This window comes from Pan troglodytes, chromosome 8, assembly GCF_028858775.2.
Source record: "Pan troglodytes isolate AG18354 chromosome 8, NHGRI_mPanTro3-v2.0_pri, whole genome shotgun sequence".
Classification (NCBI taxonomy): domain Eukaryota; kingdom Metazoa; phylum Chordata; class Mammalia; order Primates; family Hominidae; genus Pan; species Pan troglodytes.
Window position 1 is genome coordinate 96573176 of NC_072406.2, and position 25470 is coordinate 96598645.

The 25470-nt window shown below is 37.6% G+C and overlaps 1 protein-coding gene across 14 annotated transcripts in view; it reads left to right on the plus strand.

Moving 5' to 3' along the window:
* The window catches only part of CCSER2 (coiled-coil serine rich protein 2), a 186123-nt gene that overhangs the window by 68269 nt on the left and 92384 nt on the right, over positions 1-25470 (plus strand). For all 14 annotated transcript variants that reach the window (XM_016918773.4, XM_016918774.4, XM_001155270.5 and 11 more), the window contains one exon: positions 20910-21000. In XM_016918773.4, the coding sequence (XP_016774262.1) occupies positions 20910-21000 (91 nt within the window). The remainder of the gene's footprint in view (positions 1-20909; positions 21001-25470) is intronic.

A 25470-nucleotide genomic window follows, 5' to 3' on the forward strand; every position in this document is an offset into this window, starting at 1 on the left:
ACTTATTTTGTAGATTGTGCATTGTTTATTCAATTACTCTCCCAACAATGGGCATCAAGATTGTTTCCAATATTTTACAGTTATAAACTGCCGTAATGACTATGCTAGTGTAGAGCAGTATTATTTTTGTAATTTAGATTAAAAAACACATCTACCACCTTACTTGTGTCCATACCAGCTCCTATTCAGTTGTGTAGAAACTTCTGCATATAAAAGTGCTAGTCAGTATTACTATATGAAAGTTGCTATGCATGGTATTCTATTTTCCTAGAACATTCCAGTGACTTTCTACTCTTACCTAAAGCTTACTGGTAAATCTTAAGTGCATTGATTAATAAATCTCTGGTATTACCATAATCTACTCATAAAATCATCCTATGATATTTTTATTACCACCTCCCCCAAAGTATAATGTCCTTAAGATATGAAATTCTGCAGTAAAACAGAACAAAAAGAAAAGCTTTTAAAAAATGTTACTGAAACTTCATTTGATGTAATATACAAAAATGTGATGGGGCTGTCCTCAGGTTAAATGGGCACTGATGGATGCACTGTAACTTGACTGGTTTGAGGACAGAAAATTGAACCTAAAATAAGGAAATTCTGACTGCTAAAGGAATTGAGGTCACTCAATACATTCATTTTCTCTCATCTAACAAAAAGACTACACATACCACTAATGCACTTGGCATTTTGATTTATTAAATATATATGTTAACTGAAGTCTGCCACCCACCGTTATAATCAGTATAGCTAAAATTACTCATCTGAAGCCTGTGAAGGCTGAAGTAAAAAAGTAAATTTTAAAAGGCTTAAGTAAAGTCCAGTCAAGCAAAACTTGATTTGAGCTTACTGCTGAGGTCTACAACATATTACATTACTGCAACCATTAGAAGTCCCACCAGTCACACCTGACTCTTCTCCTTTTTCAGGTGCTAATGTGCTTCTGTAGTGGCCTATTTGTGTTTCAGCCTTTGTAAGGCATCACAGAAAGGAAGGAACAAATATTTAAATTATAGAAAGTGAATGCAGTAAGTATAGGATTGACTCTAAAACAGTAGAAACAAGCCTAATTATAGCATTTGAGAAACAGGGTGTATTTGTTTTCTCTGGCTGCTGTGACAAATTACCACAAATACAATGGCTTAAAACAACACACTGTTTGTTATCTTACTATCCTCTCTAGCTTACAAGTCAGACACATGTCTCTGCAGGCTAAAATCAAGATGTCAGCAGGGCTAGGTGCCTTCCTGGAGACTCGAGGGAAGAATCCATTTCCCTGTCTTTTCCACCTTCTAAAAACTGCCTTTGGTTCATGACGTCCTTCCTCTGTCTTCAAACCGAGCAACACTGCACCTCTTTGACCATTCTCCTTCTGTCTGTCTTCTGCCTCCCTCTTCCATTCTGAGTGATTATTATACATTGGGCCCCCTCAGATAATCCAGGATAATACCTCTATTTTAAGGTCAGCTGATTGGCAACCATAATTCCCTCTTTGCTATGTAAGCTATCATATTTACAGGGATTATTCTGCTTATCAGGAAAATTATTTCATTTCTCTGAAACTCCTGTTTTTATTGTAGTAGAATTCTTAAAATATTTTGAGAAGCCATAATTTTAGCCTGGAGACACGCCAAAATGAAACAGTATTTGTTTGTGCCTTTTGAAAGGAGCTACGTGCTTTCCTACTCATTTCTTCCTCTTTATTTCTCAGATTTTGAATTTATACCTGTTTATTTTTAAAGTTCCTGAGTGTTAAGGTAGGTTTGTTCCAGGGAAGGATAGAGAAAAATCTAAGATCATTTCTTGAGAGCAGAAGAGAAATTTGTAAAGAATTGAGCTATAGCTGAAGTCTACCCTCTCTGGTTAATAATTCACAGGGAATACAATGATGAACAGACTTTGTTTTTTAAAGTAATAATTTTGTTTCATAGGGTATTCTTTGTGAAGAATTTATGTAGACATATTCACAGAGCCTTGTTCTGTTTTCTTGGTCTGGGAACCAGTATATTTTAAGGAAGTTTCTTCTGTACAGTGCCTGTATTCTGGTGATGTTTTGTAAGCTTGTTTAAAGTTGGTCACTCTTACCACATCTGGCCATTTGAGTTTTACAGAGAGTTAGAGTCATGGCCTGAGCCTATTTTCCAGAAAGATTTTTTAAATTTAATTTTTATATATTTTGGGAATACAGATGCAGATTTTTCACATGTGTATATTGTGTAGTGGTGAAATCTAGGCTTTTAGCATACCCCTCACCTGAATAATGATCATTGTACCTATTGGTAAATTCTAAGCCCTCACCTCCTTCCCATCCTCCTACCTTTTGTAGTTTCCAGTGTCTGTTATTCCACTCTGTATGTCCAGCTGTACCCATTGTTTAGCTCCCACTTATAAGTGAGAGCATGTGGTATGTGACTTTCTGTTTCTGAGTTATTTCACTTATAATAATACCCTCTAGTTCCATGTTACTGTGAAAGACATGATCTCATTCTTTTTTATGGCTGAGTAATATTCCATGGTGTATGTGTATTTCCCACACTTCCAGAAACAGTTTACCTGAAATCTCTCGGAGTAGGAATTTTTGGGTGTCACAATAAGAGTCGGAGATAGGAACACTGGATTAGAAGTCGGGATGAGTGTTAGTCTGGATTTATTTATTTTCACTAAATAGGTTTTGGGTACCTACCAGCTAGTAATTTTAAATAAGATAATGGCATTTTTTTAACCCTTCCTGGAGAATTTGTTCCATTATTCTTTTAAATCTGGAAAATGTTCATATTTAATTATTATATCCCCTCCATTGTTTCTGTGCCCCTTTTCTAGAACTTCTAATAATTGGCTGTTATATCTCTGTTGAGCCTCTTTTTCATTTTCTCTTTGTTTTCATTTATTTTTTAAACCTTTGTTCTTTTACCTTTTTTGGCCTTTTTTTTTTTTTTTGAGAGATTTCATAGAGTTTATTTTTAAACCAGGCAATCACTTAACCCTTTATGGAAATTTCAAATATATTCACTTGTTATTTTCTGTCTTTTTTTTTTCTTTCTTTCTTTAAGTAACCATCTTACTGGGCGTTAAGTGGTATTTTATTGTGGTTTTGATTTGCTTAGTCTCAAATGAGGTTGAACTTTTTTGTGTGTTTATTGTCTATTTGTATATCTTTAGAGAAATGTTTTTTCAAGTCCTTTGCCCATTTAACTGGGCTGTTTGTGTTTTTGTTGTTGAGTTGTAAGAGTTGTTTATGTTTTCTTGATACCAGATTCTTATCAAATGTGTGAATTGCAAATATTTTCTCCCATTCTGTAGGCTTCTTGATAATGTCCTTTGATATACAAGTTTTTAATTTTTATGAAGTCCAGTTTATCTATTTTTGTTGTCATTGTTTATGCTCTTAATGTTGTATCAAAGAATTCATTACCAGTCCAAAGTAAAAGTCACAAAGACTTATCCTTATGTTTTTGTTTTGTTTTGTTTTTTAAAAAAGTCGGGGTTTTGCTATGTTGCCCAGGCTGGTCTTGAACTCCTGGACTCAAGCAATCTGCCTGCCTTGGCCTCCCGAAGTGCTAGAATTACAGATGTGAGCCACCGCACCCAGCCTCTTTTGTTTTTTTTCTGAGAGTTTTATGGTTTTAGTTCTTATATTGAGGCCATTGATCTATTTTGTGTTTTTGTATATGGTGTGAGGTAATGATCTGACTTCGTTCTTTTGCCATTGGTTGACAGTTTTTTTCTTTCACCATTTTAAAAGTGCCATCTGAGACCAGGCACAGTGGTGCATGCCTGTAATCCCAGCACTTTGGGAGGCTGAGGCGGGTGGATCACCTGAGGTCAGGAGTTTGAGACCAGCCTGGCCAACATGACGAATCCTCATCTCTACTAAAAATACAAAAATTAGCCTGGTGTGGTGGCGGGCACCTGTAATTCAAGCTACTTGGGAGGCTGAAGCAGGAGAATTGCTTGAACCAGGGAGGTGGCAGTTGTAATGAGTGGAAATCGTGCCACTGCACTCCAGCTTGGGCAACAAAAGCAAAACTCCATCTCTAAATAAATAAATAAATGCCATCTGTAGCCGGGTGCCATGTCTCACACCTGTAATCTTAGTACTTTGGGAGGCTGAGGCAGGCAGATTGCTTGAACTGAATGAGAATGAAAATATATTTTATCAAAATTTGTAGAATGTAACTAAAGCAGTGCTTAGAAGGAAATTTATAGTGATGAATACTTGCATTAGAAAAGAAGAAGGGTCTCAAATCAGTAATCAAAGCTTGTACCTTAAGAAACTAGTAAAAAATCAAATTAATTCCAAATCAAGTAGAAGGAAGGAAATAATAAGGAAAATAGAGATTAATGGAATTAAAAGCCCAAAAGTAATTGAGAAAAAGCAACGAAATTGAAAGGTGGTCTTTGAAAAGATCAATAAAATTGATAAACATTTAGCAAGACTGACAAAGGCATAGTGAAACAAAGATTACAGGGTTGAAGGAAAAAGATACTGCTACAAACTCCACAGACATTAAAAAGATAATGAGAGAAAACTATGAGAAATTAAGCACATAAATTTTTACTACTTGAGTGGACCAATTCCTTAAAAGCACAAACTACTAAACTTCACCCAAGTTGAAATAGATAATTTGAATAGCCCTATTTAGAACCATTAAACAATTTACTCTGTGGAAAAAAAAATTCCAAAAAAGATCTCCTTGTCCACATGGTTTCACTGGCCAATTTTACCAAACAATTAACGAAGAAATAACAGTAATTCTACATAGACTTTTCCTGAAAGTAGAAGAAAATGGAAAGAGATCCCCAATTTATTTTACAAATCCAGCAATAACCTCACACTAAAACCAGACAAATAAATTATATGAAAAGGAAACTGCAGTCCAATATCCCTCATTAACATCGTAGTGCATGCTTGTAATTTTATGTGGCTTCAGCAGCCATTTCAAATGCAAGTTTAACTTTCTAGTGCCAGAGGCAGAGGCAGGCCATAGTCACCCTTGACACAGTTTCCAGTTCTATACTACACCCAAATGACAAGCTGGTGGCCAGAGGTAAGAATTGAGAGGCATGACTCCTGCCTAGCAGACAGCGTTCTCTTTCCCACAGCTTGCATTAAATGGACCATTCACTTATTTGCTGATGAACTTAAAGTGACCACACCCTATTTCCCAATAATACTAGTTGCCAAACTCTCTTTTTCTCTCTACCTGCTTGTGCTCCGCATGTGGCCTCAAGGCATTCCCTGTATGCTTCAAGTTCTGTAAGTACTTAAAAACTCTTAAATTTTCACATTGTGTGTGTTTCATTGAAGCCATGTCCACAATCTGACCCATAACTGCAATGCCTGCCCTGAAGCGATCCATGCAAGTGAATACGGTATGAGCACTCTTTTGTCTGGGCCTCTGGTGGCTGCTGGTGACAGTAGCTCCCAGCCTGTGTTGACAGAGAAACTTGAAGAGTTTTATTCAAAATAAAGATAGTCTTAAAAGTCTTAATATAATGTCAGCATATTGAAACTAACATGTAAAAACAAAACAAAACAAAAATATAATGTCAGCAAATTGAAACCAACATGTAAAACAATGAAACAAAACAAAAACCAAACACTATTTGCCAAATGGGCTTATCCTAGGAATGCAAGGTTGAAAATCGATCAGTATAATCTATCATGTTAACAGTCTTATGGGAAAACAAATCCTAACAATTGTTGGAGAAAAGACATTTCATTTAGCAAAATATAACATCAATTAATGACCTTTGCAAACTAATAGAAAATAACTTGACATCTTCAAAAAACCTACAGCTAACATTATGTTAATACTTAATGAAGAAAGATTAAATGCTTTTCTTCTAAATTTGAGAACAAGACAAATATGTCCATTCTCACCATTCTTATTCAATGTAGTTAATGAAGTTCAGCCAGTGTTATAAGCCAAGAGAAAGAAAGAAAAGGGATTTTTATTTTCAGATGACATTCTCTACGTGGAAGACTCAACATATTTAAGATGTCACTTCTTCCTAAATTTATAAAGACTTAATGCAATTTTTTCATCAAAACCCTGGAAATACTTTTTTGTAGATATAGACAGGCTTGTTCTAAAATTTATATAAAAAAGCAAGGGAACTAGAGTAGCTTACACAATTTTGAAAAATAAGAATAAAGTGGCAAGAATTACTCTACCTGATGTAAAGACTTAATAGTTACAGTAATCAAGAGAGCGTGGTATTGGCAGAAGCATAGACACATAGATCAATGGAACGGAATAGAGAATCCTGAAGTAGACCTACACAAATATGCCCAAGTGATTTTTGAAAAAGGTTTAGAGGCAGTTTTAACAAATAGTACTGAAACAATTGGATATCCATAGGTAAAACAAAGTAAAACAAAATAAATCTCAACCTAAACCTCTCACCACCTATTAAAATTAATTCAGAATGGATCATCGATCATATAAAATGTGAACTATGAAACTTTAAAAGAAATATAGAAGAAAATCGTTAGGAACTAGGGCTAAGCAAAGAGTTCTTTGATATTAAAAACATAATCCATAAGAAAGAAATTGACAAATTGAACCTCATTAAAATAAAAAATGTTTGCATTGCAAAAAACTCTATTAAGAGGATGAAAACAAGCTACAGTGTGGGAGAAGAACTTTGCAAACCATATATCTGACAAAGTTCTCGTGTCCAAAATATCTAACAAACTCTGAAGTTGAACAATACAAAATATCAGCAATTTAATTAGAAAAGGAGTAAGAGACTTTGACATTTCACCAAAGAGGAGATATGGATGGGAAATAAGGACATGGAAAGACATTCATCATAATTAACCCTTAGGAAATTGCAAATTAAAATCACATTCTATACACCTATGGAATGACCAATATAAAAAATTGTGATAAAACCAAATGCTAGTGAAAATGCCGAGAAACATTTCTTATATTTCTGGTGGAAATTAAAATGGTTCAGCTGGAAAAAATATATACAAATGCTCCAAGCTAAATAAATTGGGCTGGAAAAAGCCTCTTTGTGCTCTAGAAGATAACAAATGAGAGACAGAGTTTGTCTTTGTTCAGATTATGGAAAATAATTCAAAAGTTACAGATTTAGAGAGGGAATACACCTTGAATTCATTTCTAAACCAACAATCTTTGAAAATAGGGTTGCCATCTTGATTTTCTGGTCCAGATCACAAGGGAGTAAGACTAGCTTTAAATTTAACATTCATTACCCAGGTTGCTCTGTAGCCAGATGCCAAAGGGTCACATCCTGTGGCACACAAGGAGCCACCTCTGTTCTGATTTCATTAAACTCCCCTGAAATCCACAGGATACACAGGGGGCTCCATGCCTTGATCCTCAGTATCAAATGACTGTAATTTCACTATGCCAACCCCTTCGAAACAAACTTACCCCTCCAGTTCCTTTTGTTGATGGGGAAGCAGGTTGGAGTATTCTCAGCTTACTAACAAAGTTGTTTAAGGAGTCTTCTTAGTCCTTTGACCTATTGCTCCCATTTTCTTGATTTTAAGTGTTGTTTAATATTGGACAGGATTAGTCATGCAAATACTTAAAAGTGAGTGGACAGGAAGCAAGCATATGCCACTGGGACAAACGGGATATGGAGCTCAAGCTGCTTGATTTTGTTTCACACTAAATGAAATTAGTGCTTGTTTAGGACAAACCTGGTGGGCCACCACAGTTGAGCATGTTTGTCCGATTAGCTAGTGAACTACTAAATGTGTGTTCTGTTCCAATTGGATCATTGTCCTCAAAAGGCAATTTTTAAAAGTTTGACTTAAAAAAAACAAGATTCCTATAACTAATAAGTGAGTTTAGCAATGTTGCAAGATACAAAATCAATGCACACAATTCTTGTTTCTCTGTATCATCAATGACTAGTTATAAACTTGAGTAAATATAACAATGTTGTTTATAAGATCTACCAAAACAGGTATAAATCTAACAAAGTCTATACTGAAGAGTATAGGGATCTTATGAAAGAAATTACAGAAGATCTAAATAAAAATATGACCTACATAAATACATAAAGTAATGTGGTGTTCATGAATTGGAAGACTCAGTGTAGTGAAGACATCACTCCATCCCAAAGTGATGCAATACCAATCAGAATCCCAGCAGGAGTACCAATGTTTTGTTGGAAAAAGCAGAACAAAGCTGGAGGAATTGTACTAACCCATTTTAAAGCTGCAGCAATCAGGACACTGTAACATTGACAAAGGGACAGTCAGGTAAATCAATGGAACATAATAGAGGCTCCAGAAAAGAAATGGAACCACATAAAGATGGCCTGTGGATCTTTGACAAAGATGTAAAAGAAACTCAGTGGAGAAATCTTTCAACAAATGTTGTTGGAACCATTTGATCGTTCATATATTAAAAAACAAAAATTGAACTTTGACTAAAATTTTACATCTTATTCAAAAATTATTCCAAAATCGATCTTTGGTGTAATTGTGAAGTGTAAAACTGTAAGAAAACATTTTAAAATACTATGACCTGGAGATTAGGTGAAAAGTTATTAGAAATTATGCCAAAAGCATGATCCATAAAAAATTAACTGGATTACATTAAATTAAAAACTTTTGTTATACCAAAGATACTGTCAAGAAACAATAAAAAGTTAAATTACAGACTAGGAGAAAATATTTGTGACTCACATATCTGTCAAAAGACTTTTATCCAGAATGTATAAAGAACTCTTAAAAGTCAGCAATAAGTAAGTAGACAACCCAAATCAAAAAATGTATAAGAGACCTGAATAGACACTTTATCAAAAAGGATGTAAGAGTGGCACATAAACATGTAAAAGTGTGTTCAACATCATTAGCAAATTCAGGCCATGCTGAGACACCACTGCACACCTATTAGAAGAGCTAAAATAAAGATTACTGACAGTAACTAAGGGCTGTTGAGGATGCGGAGCAACTAGAAGTCTCATTCATTGCTGATTGATATGTGGAATGTTACAGCAACTCTGGGAAATGACCTAGCAGTTTCTTAAGAAGTAAACATACACTCACTGTATCATCTAGCAGTCCTACTCCTGGGTATTTACCATAGAAAAATGAGAGCTTATATTCACACAAAAAGTTGTACATGCATGCTTATAATAACTTCATGTATAGTAGTTAAAAACTAGAAAGAATCGAAATATCCTTCATTAGTAAATTGGTACACAAACTGTACATTCGCAGTGGAATAGTACTTAGCAGTAAAAAGAAACCAATGAACCTCAAAGGCATTATGCCGAGTGAATGAAGTCATTCTCAAAATGTTACATGCTGTATGATTCCATTTATATGATATTCTTGAAAGACAAAACTATGGTGATGGAGAACAGATCAGTGTTTGACAGAAGGTATGGATGGGAGGAGGGTGTAACTATAACTGGATAGTGTGAGGGACTTCTTCGAGGGTGAAGAAACTGTTCTGCATCCTAATTGCGTAGGTGTTTACACATCTATTTGTGCTTTAAAATTTATAAACTGTATACCCCCCAAAATTAATTTTACAGTGTAATTAAACTAATGATGGTGTCATTCATTTGTCAGAAACATTTGTAGTGGAGGAGAAATGTGTGAAGGAAGCACTGACCCACCGTCTCACAGTTCACTCTATTTGAATAGAAATGTGTTCTCAAAGTCCAAGGAAGTTCTATGGTAAACCTGCTCATATGTGCTCAGAGTTTTAATTCCAGTCAGTCTTACGGGAAGCCTCTGGAAGCCAGAGAATATACATATTTGGGTTTTCATTGTCATACTCCCAAGTAATGATTGCATTTTAATGGTCTACTAAGGAAAACAGGTCTATATGGATGTTGGCTCCCAATAAGTGCAGGACTGCCAGTTAGAGAAAGAGGCTGCCACAACAAACAGGGAATAGAAACTCTTTCCCACATTAACCAATTTCCGCACTGCATGGTTTCCTCTTTTCCTGTAAAAATGCAGTTTCTACCCTGTGCAGATGATTTCTAAGCTGGTGAAGAAAAGTTAGAGTAAGTTAATTTTTCTTTCTCCTATTACCTGAACCCTTACTCTAATTCTAATGATATCTGTGATGTCACTCTTCTCAAAATCTGATGTTAAACATAGACCTCCCCAAAAGATGGACAAGGGAAGAATTGCCTAAAGCAGATGTTAGAATTCAGTAATCTTAGTCTACGGTGTTTTGTCAGACTTACTGTTCAACATCTTCTGGTTGTCATCTATTTGGTAATGACTCCCACAATTTAAATCTCTTTGCTTAACCTAGACCCCTATATTCAGTTGTCCTTTGAATTTGTCTTCTCAAAGATGCAGCATGCACATCAAAATAATTGGGCTTCAAAACTATGTATTCTTTTACATTCTACCAGATTTGGCCTTCCTTTTTGGTTTTGCTTCCATTATTGTTTTATTTATTTAATCTTTTCCAGCTTTATTGAGGTTGACTTTCCTTTTTTTGTTTTGCTTCCGTCATTTGTTTTATTTACTTGTTTAATCTTTTCCAGCTTTATTTAGGTTGGCCTTCCTTTTTTATGCTATATTTTAGTTAATAAGCATCATACATTTGTTTCTCAAGCCAGGAACTAAGGAGTCATCCATGGCTTCTTGCTTACTTCTCAGTTAACTTTCGTCCTGTAGAGTCTAACTCCTCAGTGTGTTTCATTACTGCTTATTCTTTGTTCTCACTGACACTGATTAGTATCAGGCCACTGACATATGCCACATGGATTCTGCAATAGCAACAAAACTGGTTTTTCTGTCTCACTTAAATCCATTCTCTGCACTGCAGCCAGAATAATACTTCTCTAGTGCAAATCTCAATTTGTCACTTTTTAAAACTCTTTAGTTTTGTTTACCTGGGCATATCCTGTACCCAGGTTAGTGCTTTGCATATATTAGTAGTGTTATTTGTAAATTATTGAGAATGTTATTCTGGATCAATGCCTAGCCCCCCAAATTGGCTGGCTGCCAAGACTGATGGTACCACACATGTACCAAAAGTATTTGAAAAGACTTAACTCACAAAATGAGACTTTCTGGGGAGAACAGGGCAGTCACCCACACTGGTTCACAATGGTTTGCATGGAGGGGAGGGGCGGGTGGCACTGATATTTGTCATGGTTAGTGAATGGGCTGGGTTGAAGGTTCCCACATGGCAGGCTGGTTTTGTGTGATTTGAACTTCCCAGGGGTGCCAGGACTTAATCCAACATGAAGTTTTACTTATTATAAAAGCCCTATGTCCTTTTTACATAAAGGAAAACTTTATTATTACAGAAAAGTAAAAAAAAAAAAATTAAAAACATAAGTATGTGATTACGTTGTCACATATTGGAAGATTATAATTGTCCTTCAGTTTATCACCTGCCAGATATTTGAAGGTATTTTTCAGCATTAAAATTGTAGTCATATTGTGCATATGTAATCTGCTTCTTTTCTTCTCCCCCATTTTACAGAGTGGATCTTTATCTAATGAGATGAATGTTTGAAACATCATAAATAAGGATTTATTTATATATGTTTGATTTTCTTTTTTTCCTCTCTCTCCCTCCATTTTTTGCCTCTCTTCCTTCCTTCCTTCTTTCCTTCCGTGTTCCTCTTCCCCTTTCCTTTTCGACTGGGCTTTTTTAGTAACTTCATAGAGTGATATAATTATTCTGTCACCTTTACATTCATTAGAGTAGGCTTACTCCCATTCTTTGAGGCTGTATTTTTTAACCATTCATTATAAAATGAAAGGTACAGAAAATCACATAAAATGTAGCATTTAGTTGGTTATTAAAAGTTTGGCATCTTTTTAACAGTGGTGACAGTTCTCCTTTCACTGATTCAGTGCTGCTCAGCAGGCCCTGCTCTGGACTTAGAGCACAACGCTATATTGCTTTGGATTCTTTGCCGTGGCCTTAATTGTCAGATCTGGCCCAGGGTACCCAACACTGTCTTGTTTCACACATACTCAGACACACATACACAAACAGCCAAATGTTTCTTGAGAGGATATGATTTTGGGGGGAATAAAATTACTTATAATGCTTATTGTGATAAATGAGAAAACATAGGTACTGTAAATCAAAAAAGAATAAAAATCTCATTTCTTCTGTTTATTTTATTTTATTATGTTTATTTATTTATATTTTTTGAGACAGTCTCTCTCTCTGTCGCCTGGGCTGGAGTGCAGTAGTGCGATCTCGGCTCACTGCAACCTCCACCTCCCGGGTTCAAGCGATTCTCCTGCCTCAGCCTCCTGAGTAGCTGGAATTACAGGTGCCTGCCACAACGCCTGGCTAATTTTTGTATTTTTAATAAAGACGGAGGTTCACCATGTTGGCCAGGGTGGTCTTGAATTCCTGACCTCAGGTGATCTGCCCGCCGTGGCCTCTCAAAGTGCTGGGATTATAGGCATGAGCCACCGTGCCCGGCCTATTTATTTATTTAAAAAAATTTTTTTTTTTGTAGAGATGGGATCTCCTTATGTTGCCCAGGCTGGTCTCAAACTCCTTGGCTCAAGCGATCCTCCTGCCTCAGCCTCCCAAAGTGCTGAGAATACAGGCATTAGCCACTTTGCCCATCCAGAAATCTCATATTTCTAAAAGTTAATCTGTGTTTTGGTTTCTTTCCAAGTATTTTCTATGTATATTATAGTGTTTTTATTTTCATAAAATGGATAATTCTGTACATGCTGTTTTAGATAACTGCTTGATTGCTCTCTTTTTTTTTTTTAAACCAGTTAACCTCTAGTTCTTTAACACAGAACTATGTTCAAATGGAAAACATTTGTGAAGAAGCATAAGGAACATTTTGGAGTTAATGTATATGTTTGTTGTCTTGATTTTGATGATGTTTCCGTACCATGACTGTAATGTCAACATTTATCAGTTTATTTTTCTTCGACTTTTATTTAAGTTTATGGGTACATGTACAGGACATGCAGGTTTCTTACACATGTAAATGTGTGCCATGGTGGTTTGCTGCACAGATAATTCTATCATCCAGGTATTAAGCCCAGCATCCATTAGTTATTCTTCCTGATCCAATCCCTCCTCCCACCCCCTGCCCTCTGCTAGGTCCCAGTGCATGTTGTTCCCTGCAATGTGTCCATGTGTTCCCATCATTCAGCTCCCACATGTAAGTGAGAACGTGCGGTCTTTGGTTTTCTGTTCCTGCGTTAGTTTGATGAGGATGTCTTCCAACTCTAATGATGTCCTTGCAAAGGACATGATCTCGTTCAATTTTGTGGTTGCATAGTATTCCACGGTGTATATGTACCACAGTTTCTTTATCTGGTCTGTTATTAATGGGAATTTAGGTTGATTCCATGTCTCTGCTACTGTGAATAGTGCTGTAATGAACATATGCATGCATGTATCTTTATATAATAGAATTATTTATATTTCTTCAATTATATATCCAGTAATGGGATTACTGGGTCAAATGGCATGTCTGCCCCTAGGTCTTTGAGGAATTACCACACCATCTATCACAATGGTTGAACTAATTTATACTTCCACCAACAGTGTAAAAGTGTTCCTTTTTCTCCACAGCCATGCCAGCATCTGTTGATTTTTGACTTTTCAATAATAGCCATTCTGACTCGTGTGAGATGGTATCTCATTTTGGTTTTTATTTGCATTTCTCTAATGATCATTGATGTTGGGCTTTTCTTCATCTTTGTTGGCTGCATGTATGTCTTCTTTTGAGAAGTGTCTGTTCATGTCCTTTGCCCATGTTTTATTGGGATTGTTTGCTTATTTTCTGGTAAATTTGCTTAAGTTTCTTGTAGAGTCTAGTGACTAGACCTTTGTCAGATGGATAGATTGCAAAAATTTTTCTCCCATTCCATAGGTTGTCTGTTCACCCTTATGATAGTTTCCTTTGCTGTGCAGAAGCTCTTAATTAGATCCCATTTGTCAATTTTTGCTTTTGTTGTAATGCTTTTGGCATTCTCATCATGAAATATTTGCCTGTGCCTAAATCTTTACCTGAGTGGTATTGCCTAGATTTTCTTCTAGGGTTTTTATAGTTTTAGGTTTTACATTTAAGTCTTTAATCCATCTTGAGTTAATTTTTATGTGTAGTGTAAGGAAGAAGTCCAGTTTCAATTTTCTGTGTATGAGCAGCCAGTTCTTCCAGCACCATTTATTAAATAGGATGTCCTTTCTCTGTTGCTTGTTTCTGTCAGGTTTGTGGAAAATCATATGGTTATAGGTGTGCAGTCTTATTTCTGAGTTCTCTATTCTGCTCCGTTGGTCTGTGTATCTATTCTTATACCAGTACCGTGCTGTTTTGGTTACTGTAGCCTTGTCTGTAAAGTGAGGTAGCATGATGCCACCAGAATCTGGGTGCTCCTGTATATAGGCTCCTGGGTGCCTATATATTTAGTTCTTTTTGCTTAGGATTGTCTTGGCTGTTTGGGCTCTTTTTTGGTTCCATATGAATTTTAAAATAGTTTTTTTTCTAATTCTGTGAAGAATGTCAATGGTAGTTTAATGGGAATAGCATTGAATCTATAAATTCGTTTCGGCAGTATGGCCATTTTCACGATATTGATTTTACCAACCATCCATGAATGTGGAATGGTTTTCCATTTGTTTGTTTCCTCTCTGATTTCTTTGAGCAGTGGTTTGTAGTTATCCTTGAAGAGGTTCTTTACTTCCATTGTTAGCTGTATTAATACGTACGTATTCTCTTCTTTTTGTGGCAGTTATGAATGGGACTTCATTCATGATTTGGTTCTCAGCTTGCCTGTTGTTGGTGTTTAGGGATGCTATCCATTTTTGCACACTGATTTTGTATCCTGAGACTTTGCTGAAGTTGCTTATCAGTTTAAGAAGCTTTGGGGCTAAGATGATGGGGTTTTCTAGATATAGAATTATCTCATCTGCAAACAAAGATAATTTGACTTCTTCTCTTCCTATTTGAATACCTTTCATTTCTTTCTCTTGACTGATTGCCCTGGCCAGAACTTCCAGTACTATGTTGAATAGGAGTGGTGAGAGAGGGCATCCTTGTCTTGTGCTGGTTTTCAAGGGGAACGCCTCCAGCTTTTGCCCTTTCAGTATGATATTGGTTGTGGGTTTGTCATATATGGCTCTTATTATTTTGAGGTATGTTCCTTCACTGCCTAGTTTATTGAGTGTTTTTAACATGAAGAGATGTTGAATTTTATCAAGGGTCTTTTCTGCATTTATTGAGATAGTCATGTGGTTTTTGTCTTTAGTTTTGTTTATGTGATAAATCACATTTATTGATTTGCGTATGTTGAAACAGGCCTTGCATCCCAGGTGGATAAGCTTTTTGATGTGCTACTGCATTCTGTTTGCCAGTATTTTGTTGAAGATCTTTGCATTTATGTTCATCAAGGATATTGGCCTAAAGTTTTCTTTTTTTATTGTATCTCTGCCAGGTTTTGGTATCAGGATGATGGTGACCTCATAGAATGAGTTAGGGAGGAGTCCCTCCTTTTTAATTTTTTTGAATAGTTTTAAGTAGAACTGCTACCAGCTCTTCTTTGTGTACCTCTGATAGAATTCAGATGTGAATCTGTCTAGTCATGGGCTTTTTTTTTGGTTGGTGGGCTATTTATTACTGGCCCAATTTTAGAGCTCGTTATTGGTCTGTTCAGGGAATCAGTTTCTTCCTGGTTCAGTCTTGGGAGGGTTGTTGGGGCGATCAGACCCAACAACAGGTCGTTGGGGGACGAAGTCTGGTGGAATCAAAGGAATGAGAAAAAGACAGTTTGAGAGAGAAAGTGGGACCAGGGGGCCATTGTGAGTGTGGAGGCTGTGAAGGCCCCGAGTTCTGGGAGCCCATGCTATTTATTGGTGCTCAAAGAGACAGGTGGTGAGGATGTGGGGGTTGAAAGGAAATGGTGTATCAAGTGAACCAGAAACATATGGGTACTTGAGATAATGGGAGTGCTAGAAGCAAGGAGCCAGCAAGTCTAGCAGACATGCAAGCCCTGCCTCAGCTTCTCTTCCAACTACTCAGCTTTTCTCCCAAAAAAGGTGTATGTGTCCAGGAATTTATCTGTTTCTTCTAGATTTTCTAGTTTATGTGCATAGAGGTGTTTATAGTATTCTCTGATGATTGTTTCTATTTCTGTGGAGTCAGTGGTGATATTCCCCTTATCATTTCTGATTATGTTTCTTTGATTCTTCTCTCTTTTCTTCTTTACTAGTCTAGCTAGTTGTCTATTTTATTAATTTTTTCAAAAAACTGTTCCTGGATTCATTGATTTTTTTTTTTTTTTTTTTTGAAGGATTTCTGTGTCTCCATCTTCTTCAGTTCAGCTCTGATCTTGGTTATTTCTTGTCTTCTGCTCACTTTGGGGTTGGTTTGCTCTTGGTTCTCTAGTCCTTTTAGTTGTGATGTTAGGTTGTTAACTTGAGATCTTTCTAGCTCTTTGATATGGGCATTTCATGCTATAAATTTCCCTCTTAACAGTGCTTTAGCTGCATCCCAGAGATGGTGGTATGTTTTCTCTTTGTTCTCATTACTTTCAAAGAACTTCTTGATTTCTGCCTTACTTTCATGATTTTCTCGAGTCATTCAGGAGATGGTTGTTCAGTTTCCATGTAGTTGTGTGGTTTTGAGTGAATTTCCCAATCTCGAGTTCGAATTTGGTTGCACTATGGTCCAAGAGACTGTTATGATTTCAGTTCTTTTGCATTTGCGGAGGAGTGTTTTACTTTTGATTATGTGATCAATTTTGGAGTAAGTGCCCTGTGGCCATGAGAAGAAATGCATATTCTGTTGTTTTTGGGTGGAGAGTCCTGTATATATCTATCAGGTCTACTTGATGCAGAGCTGAGTTCAGATCCTGAATATCTTTGTTAAATTTCTGTCCTGATGATCTTTCTAATATTGTCATTGGGGTATTAATGTCTCCCACTATTATTGTGTGGGAGTCTGCGTCTCTTTGTAGGTCTCTAAAAACTTGCTTTCTGAATCTTGGTACTTCTATGTTGGCTGCATATATATTTAATAAGATAGTTAGCTCTTCTTGTTGAATTGAACCTTTTACCATTATGTAATGCCCTTCTTTGTCTTTTTTGATCTTTGTTGGTTTAAAGTCTATTTTGTCAGAAACCAGGATTGCAACCTCTGCTTTTTTTATGTTTTCCATTTGCTCGGTAAATATTCCCCTTCCCTTTATTTTGAGCCTATGTGTGTCTTTGTATGTGAGATGGGTCTTTTGAAGACAGCATACCGATGGATCTTGGCTAATTATTTAGCTTGCCATTTTGTGTCTTTTAATTGGGGCATTTAGCCCATTTACATTTAAGGTTAGTATTATTGTATGTAAATTTGATCTTGTCATCATGATGCTAGCTGGTTATTTTGCAGACTTGTTTATGTGGTTGCTTCATAGTGTCACTTGGTCTGTGTACTTCATTGTGCTTTTGTAGTAGCTGGTAATGGTTTTTCCTTTCTATATTTAGTGCTTCCTTCAGGAGCTCTTGCAAAGCAGACTGGTGATGATGTATTCCATCGGCATTTGTTTGTCTGAAAAGGATCTTATTTCTCCTTTGCTTATGAAGCTTAGTTTGGCTGGATATGAAATTCTGGGTTGGAAATTCTTTTCTTTAAGAATGTTGAATATTGGCCCCCAACTTCTTCTGGCTTGTAGGGTTTCCACTGAGAGGTCTGCCATTAGTCTGATTGGCTTTCCTTTGTAGATGACCTGGTCTTTGTCTCTGGCTGCCCTTAACATTTTTTTTTTTCCATTTTGACCTTGAGAATCTGATGTTTATGTGTCTTGGGGTTGATCTTCTCTTGGAATATCTTATTGGGGTTCTCTGCAGTTCCTGAATTTGAATGTTGGCCTGTCTTGCTACACAGGGGAAGTTCTGGATGATATCCTGAAGTATGTTTCCCAAGTTGGTTCCATTCTCCCCATCTCTTTCAGGTATCCCAATCAGTTATAGGTTTGGTCTCTTTACATAATTGCATATTTTTCAGAGGTTTTGTTCATTTATTTTCATTCTTTTTTCTCTAATCTTGTCTGCTTGTTTTATTTCAGCAAGATAGTCTTTAAGCTCTGAGATTCTTTCCTCTACTTAGTCTATTCTGCTATTGATACTGGTGATTACATTGGGAAGTTCTCATGTTATGATTTTTAGCTCCATCAGGTCAGTTATGTTCCTCTCTCAACCAGCTATTTTGACTATCAGCTCCTGTGTTGTTTTATCATTCTGAGCTTCTTTGCGTTGGGTAATAACATGCTCCTTTAGCTCAGCGAAGTTTGTTGTTAACTCACCTTCTGAAGCCTACTGTGTCAGTTCAGCCATCTCATCCTCAGCCCAGTTCTGTGCCCTTGCTGGAGAAGTGTTGCGGTCATTTGCAGGAGATGAGGCACTCTGGCCTTTTGAGTTTTCAGCGTTTTTGCATTGATTCTTTCTCATATTTGTGGGCTTATCTACCTTCGATCTTTGAGGTTGCTGACCTTTGAATTGGGTTTTTGTGGGGTCTTTTTTGTTGATGGTTTTATTGCTGTTGTTTTCTGTTTGCTTTTCTTTTAACAGTCACGCTACTCCTCCAAAGGGCTGCTGGGGTTTGCTGGCATTCTTCTTCAGACCCTAGTTGCCTCAGTTTTTTTCTTACCTGGAGATATCACCAGTGAAGGCTGTGAAACAGCAAAGATGGCAACCTGATCCTCCCTCTGGAAACTCCATTCCAGAGGTTACTGACCTGTTGGCAGCCTGAAGGAGGCACCTGTGGGAAGTGGCTGGAGACCCTGTTGGGTGATCTCATCCATTTAGGAGAAACAGGATCAGGGACCTACTTAAAGAAGTAGTCTGGCTGCTTTTTGTTAGCACAGCTGTGCTGCGTTGTGGGGGACACTTTCTTGTTCGGACGGTCTGGACTCTCCTGAGCCAGCAGACTGGATCAGCTGAGTTGACCAGACGGCAGAGATGGCGGCTGCCCCTCCTCCTGGAAACTCAGTCCTTCTCAGGCAGACTCCTTGTCACTGCTGGCTGGCTGGAATTCCAAGTCAGTGGGTCTTAACATGTAAGGTGCCGTGCAAGTGGGCCTGCAGATTGATGCGGCTTGGATCCTTGGATTCAGCTCCACTCCTAGTGGTATGTAGGGACAGATCTGCCTTGCTGGGAATCCCGGGGGTGGAATATGCAAAACTCATGTATCTCTGTGTGTGTGCCCAAGCTGCTGCTCTACCTGGACGCCACACAGCTCTGTGTATTGGTGACATGGGCTTATGAGAGGATCTCCTTATCCGCTGGTTGCAAAGACCTGTGGGAGAAGTGTGGTTTCCCCAGGTGGGATTGCACAATCACTCACCACTTCTCTTGGCAGAGGTTGGGGGTTCCTTTGGCTCCACATTGCTCCCGGGTGGACTGTTGCCCCACCCTGCTTTTCTTCATTCTCTGTGGGTCAGGCTGTTTGTCTAGTCAGTCCCAGTGTGAGAACCTGGATATTTCAGTTGAAGGTGCTGAGTTCACTCACTGCTTTCATTCCTCTCCATGAGTGCCGCAGACCGTAACTGCTTCTAATTGGCCATCTTGGCACTCTCTCCTGTTTGCTTTAAATGTGTACAGTTTAATTGCATGTCAAACATTCTGCAATGGAGTTTTTAAAAATGAAAAAAAAATTTCCAGAGATTTTGTTTTTCAAATAATTTTTCTAGTTACTTTTAGTCTTTGGAGGGCCCAACACAAAATTGAATGTATTTGCATGGAACACCCAACATAGGAAACAGTTTTAATTTTATTCATATTGTCTGTAATAAAGTAGATATTTCCCTTCTATAAGAGTTTTTTTGGCTGGGCGCGGTGGCTCAAGTCTGTAATCCCAGCACTTTGGGAGGCCGAGGCAGGCAGATCATGAGGTCAGGAGATCGAGACCATCCTGGCCAACACAGTGAAACCCCGTCTCTACCAAAAATACACAAAAAAATTAGCCAGGCATGGTGGTGGGCGCCTGTAGTCCCAGCTACTCGGGAGGCTGAGGCAGGAGAATGGCGTGAACCCAGGAGGCGGAGCTTGCAGTGAGCCGAGGTCGCGCCATTGCACTCCAGCCTGGGTGACAGCGAGACTCCGTCTCAAAAAAAAAAAGAGTTTTTTATGACCGTGATGTCTCAGTCTTTTAAAAGTTTGTTGGACTTTTGATCTTTTTACTTGTATATACTAAGGAAAGGTCTTATGATATTTGGATTCATTCTTGCATTGTAAGGACGCACCAGTGGGCTATAGGTCAAACTGAGTTTATTACCTTAACCTTAGTTTTTGTTTATTCAGTTCTTTAGGCTTCAGAACAACAGTCTTTGAAAATAAAACACTACTTTTTTAAGAAGAGATAATAGCTAGTAAGATTGCAAATAAAAGCCAGCAGGGACTGCATATGCTAGTTTGAATAGTCTAGTCTTATCATAGAAAAAGAACAAATTGAGTCAAGCCAAGGAGGTGACAGAGTGCTTAATGGTAACAGGAGATGGGTTTGGCACAAGAAAGGAAATGGAATAACCACATTGTTAAAGACTTATTTTATTATTTATGTAAGTGGTCCAATCCCTGGAAATAATAGAACAGCCTCTCACCTCTTATACCAATTATGAATAAATTTTGGGCAATTCTTTACTATTTTTGATTCTTCAGTATTTTACCAGGGAAGATGTTAAAAACATGGACTTAAAGTTTTTAAATATGAAAATAAAAATCTGTTGGGGAGGAAAGACTAGGAGGAAGACTAGGAGAAGGATGTTAGAAATAGCTTAATTAAACTAGTTGAATCTATTTTTATTTTTTAAAAATTTGAAAACCTATTTTATTCTTTCAGTGCAGATAATGAGTGAATTCAGGATATCATATAGTTCGATTTTAAAAAATAATGGTTGACATATCCTTAGAGCTAGATTATGGTATATTTTTTACTGCTTTTGTTCACAGGATATTTTGAATAATCTTGAATCATGTGACCTTGAGGATGATGATCTTATGCTTGATGTGGATCTGCCTGAGGATGCACCTCTTGAAAATGGTAAGTTGAGACAATATTGAACCTTCAGAGGTATATACTTGAGCTACTCGACTGTAGCCAATTTGATATTTGTTACTTGCAGACTTCTTAATCTTAATGGAGCCTTTCAGACTGAGAATCAGTCTTAAGTGAGGTAAAATAGGTTCATTTGCAAACTAACTTAAATATTTAAAACCTGATTTTGTAAGTCTTAGATATAATTCTCTATCATCCAATAACATTGTATACCATAAAGTAAGTTGCAGATAAGAGTTGTCTTTTTTTCTGTGTATGTACCCAGTTTTTCCTCCCTTTATCTCATTTTGATTTTAGGAAGAAATGTATTTACAGAAACATACCATCTTACTTGTGAAACACTATAATATCTTAATTTGATAAATATTTTATAGAGATTAATTCTGGGAAAGTGATGACCTTCTGAATGGATCATTCTGTACATTTTACTCCCAATTCTAGTCTATCTTTCTCTCTAGAGCCAAGTAACTGCTGGGGTGAGGCTTTAGGTAATCCATATGGGAGAGGGGCCTTAGGTTCTTTTCGCTCCAGTGACATAGCACTTGTAGGATTTTTTTATCTTAAAGACTGTTGGAGAACCAGAAACCAGCATAAAAAAGCCCTGGAGGCAAAGGTTGAAATGGGGATACTCCTGGGGAGAGGGCTGCCCTTAGAAATCTGAGAATTTCCTGTCAATCAACATTTGCCTGGTCTCACAGACCTCCATGGGCTGGAAATAAAGTGAAAATGGTGAGTGGGATCCTTTTATCCATGGTGCTAGAAAAATGCAAGGAATATTTCAGAGAGGGGAGGTGTCTGTTCCAGTGCTTCACTGGGGTGTTAGTAGCCTGCTTTGCTGCTTTACTACAAGCGTATATTTGTCATACTGGTGAGGCTTTTATTTTTCCTGCCAGAATGCTGTATGGCATTCTCAAAATCTCAGTTGCTTTCAAAATAAACATTTATTTTTCTCATTCATGGATCTAAGGATTAGCTGGGAAGCTCAGGCTATGGGACTAGCTTGAGGTCTATTCCATGTTTCTTCATTTTGAGACCAGGACCACTGTGGGGCAGGTTGTTCTCACGACAGCAGAAATGCATCAGGATGAGCAGAAACATGCATATTATGTCTCTTAAAGTCTTAGCTAAGAACTAGCACATTTTTTTTTAGAATAACAAAAAATATTTTACTAAAACGTAAGATTTACAGAAGTTTCCAGATAAGCCATACGAAATGGTCACAAGATTTTTTGAAGAGGGGAATCTACACTTGACAGCAAAGTCACAATGTTGTTAGTGAGGGCTGTGATATTTGTTTAATGTTCCCATTTTAGTTCAAACAGTCAAGCTTGTCCATCTACATTGTCTAAATAAAGTTAGATTTGGTTAGAGAGCGTATTCTAAAGAACTGCTTAGCTGCTTTTAACCAATGCAGTTAGATCACCAAAAAACGGGAGAAAGGAGCCCATAAAATTAAAATAAAACCAGCTCCCTTCTCAAAAAAATAAATAAATAAATAAATAAACAAAAATAAAATAAAATAAAGAAAAACACCCACACCCCTGGAGCTAACCTGACAACTATCTTCATTCACAGAGGACACTTATTTCTAAGCACATTCTTTTGGCCAAAGCAGGTAACATGGCCAAACCTAACACCTTTGAGACTGGGAAGTGTACTCTTCATAATGAAGGCTCTGCACATGATAGAGGACATTGCATGTATAATTCTGTAAGGAGAGAATGAAAAGTTGAGGACAGTATCCACCACTGTCTCACAGAGACAGAGGATGTTACACCTTTTTGTGGTTCTGCTGTCGCTTAGTATGCTCTGGCAAACAGCTGAGTTCTAGTGCTGAAAAAGAAAAAAATCACAGGCAACACTGAGGAAGAACAAGGAAAATGACAGAACCCTGAGGATTAGAGTAGTCAAAGGAGATAATCACTTAGATTGAATTGCAGCACAATTCTTTCTGGAGTTAAAAGACAAGACTTCCCAACAGAACAGTTTATTCAGTAAATGACAGAAAGCATCACTGCTATTGAATCTGAATTAGTGACTTGAAAGATCAAGTAGAAAAATATTGTAGAACACAGAGGAAAAACATAAACCATTGGAAAGTTATAGGGGAAGAATAATGCGACTTGATGATCTGGGAAAGTTAATGGTAATTTTTAGGGCTGGTAGTGAGGAGTGAGGGATTTACTTCCTCGGAATAAATCACATGCTAGGTAATGCATTTTACTTTGACAGAATTATAACAACTTCTCTTGGAAACTTTATGCCCTTTCTGAGTGGAAGTAGAAAGAAAGGATCTTAGAGCCTGCCTTATCTTTGGCAGACAACAGAAAGTTACCCAAATATTAGATAAAAGTAGAATCACAGGGAAATTTAGTCTTTGAGGTCTTGATTGGGGACTTGTGAAAAGTAGGAGGGAACTCTTGGGAACATCCCACATTAACACTACTTTAGATTTTTCTAGAAGAAGGCAAACAACTATTGGCTATTTTGAGTAAAGGAACATTAAAGAAAGCATGTAAGAACATGGATCTAAAATATGTAGCCTCCTGAGGCACCAAAGATAAAATAGTATCTATGTTTGGTACTATAGGAAAGTGGAAAATATTTCTTTTTATGGCTCTTAAGTCCCGAACGATTATACACACCCATTACAGTTTTTTGGCTGGGAGGATGAGAATGTTACAGGGACTGATAGAGGTTTAGGGAGTCTAATAATGTGCTTTCCACTACAGGTTTTAGTCCTTTATAGCTTCTGGTTGTTGATGATATTATGCAGGTTTGATAAAGATTTAGATGGGGGCCAGGCGTGGTGGCTCATGCCTGTAATCCCAGCGCTTTGGGAGGCCAAGGTGGGCAGAACACAAGGTCAGGAGATTGAGACCATCCTGGCTAACATGGTGAAACCCTGTCTCTACTAAAAACACAAAAAATTAGCCGGGCGTGGAGGCACATGCCTGTAGTCTCAGTTACTTGGGAGACTGAGGCAGGAGAATCGCTTAAACCCAGGAGGCAGAGATTGCAATGAGCCGAGATCGCGCTACTGCACTCCAGCCTGGGCGACAGAGCGAGACTCCATCTCAAAAAAAAAAAAAAAAAAAAAAAAAGGTTTAGATTGGTCACTATGAACTATAATGAATTGCCACTAATTCTCCCAGTATCAGTGGAGTTTTGGCCCACAGAAGAGTGGCACCTCACTGAAATCTTTAATTTGGATACAAGTTTGCTGTGACCTCATTATGAATGACAATTGTCAGATTGTCATTTCATGGAAGAAGCCATGAGGAGAGTATTTTTCTGGTGAATGCATTTGTGCAGTTAATCTTTCCCTATTAAATGTGGCATATGTAGTAGCAAAAATAAGGAGAGAATGTTGGTCAAATGTTTTCTGGACTTTCGTGGGTTAGGATTTGGAGACTGTTATTGGAGGAAAGTTTTTGGAGATTGTATTAATCCATTCTCACGCTGCTATAAAGAACTGCCTGAGACTGGGTAATTTATACAGGAAAGAGGTTTAGTTGACTTACAGTTCTGCATGGTTGGGGAGGCCTCAGGAAACTTGCAGTCGTGCTGGAAGGGGGAGCAAACATGTCCTTCTTCACATGGCAGCAGGAGAGAGAAGTGCTGAGCAAAGGGGGAAAATCCCCTTATAAAATGATTAGATCTCATGAGAACTCACTATCACCAGAACATCATGGAGGAAACTGCCCCCATGATTCAATTATCTCCACCTGGTCCTGCCCTTTACACATGGGGATTATTGCAATTTAAGGTGAGATTTGGGTGGGGACACAGAGCCAAACCATGTCAGAGAATGTAGGGGCAGAAAAGTATGATACTTTTTCTCAACCATCTTAAGGGTCATGACTGACACACCTATAACAAAAGACAGGTTAACAAAAAAAGTGGAACACATTTATTTAATCAAAATGGTACATGACACGGGATTCTTCAGAAATGAAGACCCAAAGACCTAGGGAAAACCCTAATTTTATGCTTAGGCTTGGTAAAGAATGGACAGCTGTATAGAAATGTGATTGGACAAAAGGTTATGATCTAATGGTGATAGATGGAGGGCGGGGAGGGTGACCCAGCAAGGCCTGTCTGTTCAGATTCTCTGTAGTATTCCTGCCTCCCAGGTATGGTGCAGAACCCCTCTGGAATGAGGGTCTTCAAGGAAGAAAGGAAAAGAGAGTGAGTGACCTTTCTAGGTTTTAGGGCTTCCTTTGAGGGAGAGGATTTTTAGTTTCTATGACCTGCCTTGGGGAGAGGAATTCTGGTTTCTGTAACTCACTTTGCAGAAGGAAGAAGGGCAGGAAACAGGAGGATAGGTAGATCTGAAAGACCTTGCCTCTGAGGCATTTCCAGTTTCCCTCAGTTCAAAGTACTCATCTTGCCAAAGTGCCACACTTTGTAGTATCATGTTCTGATCCCCAACAGAGAAGTCCACACCTGAGT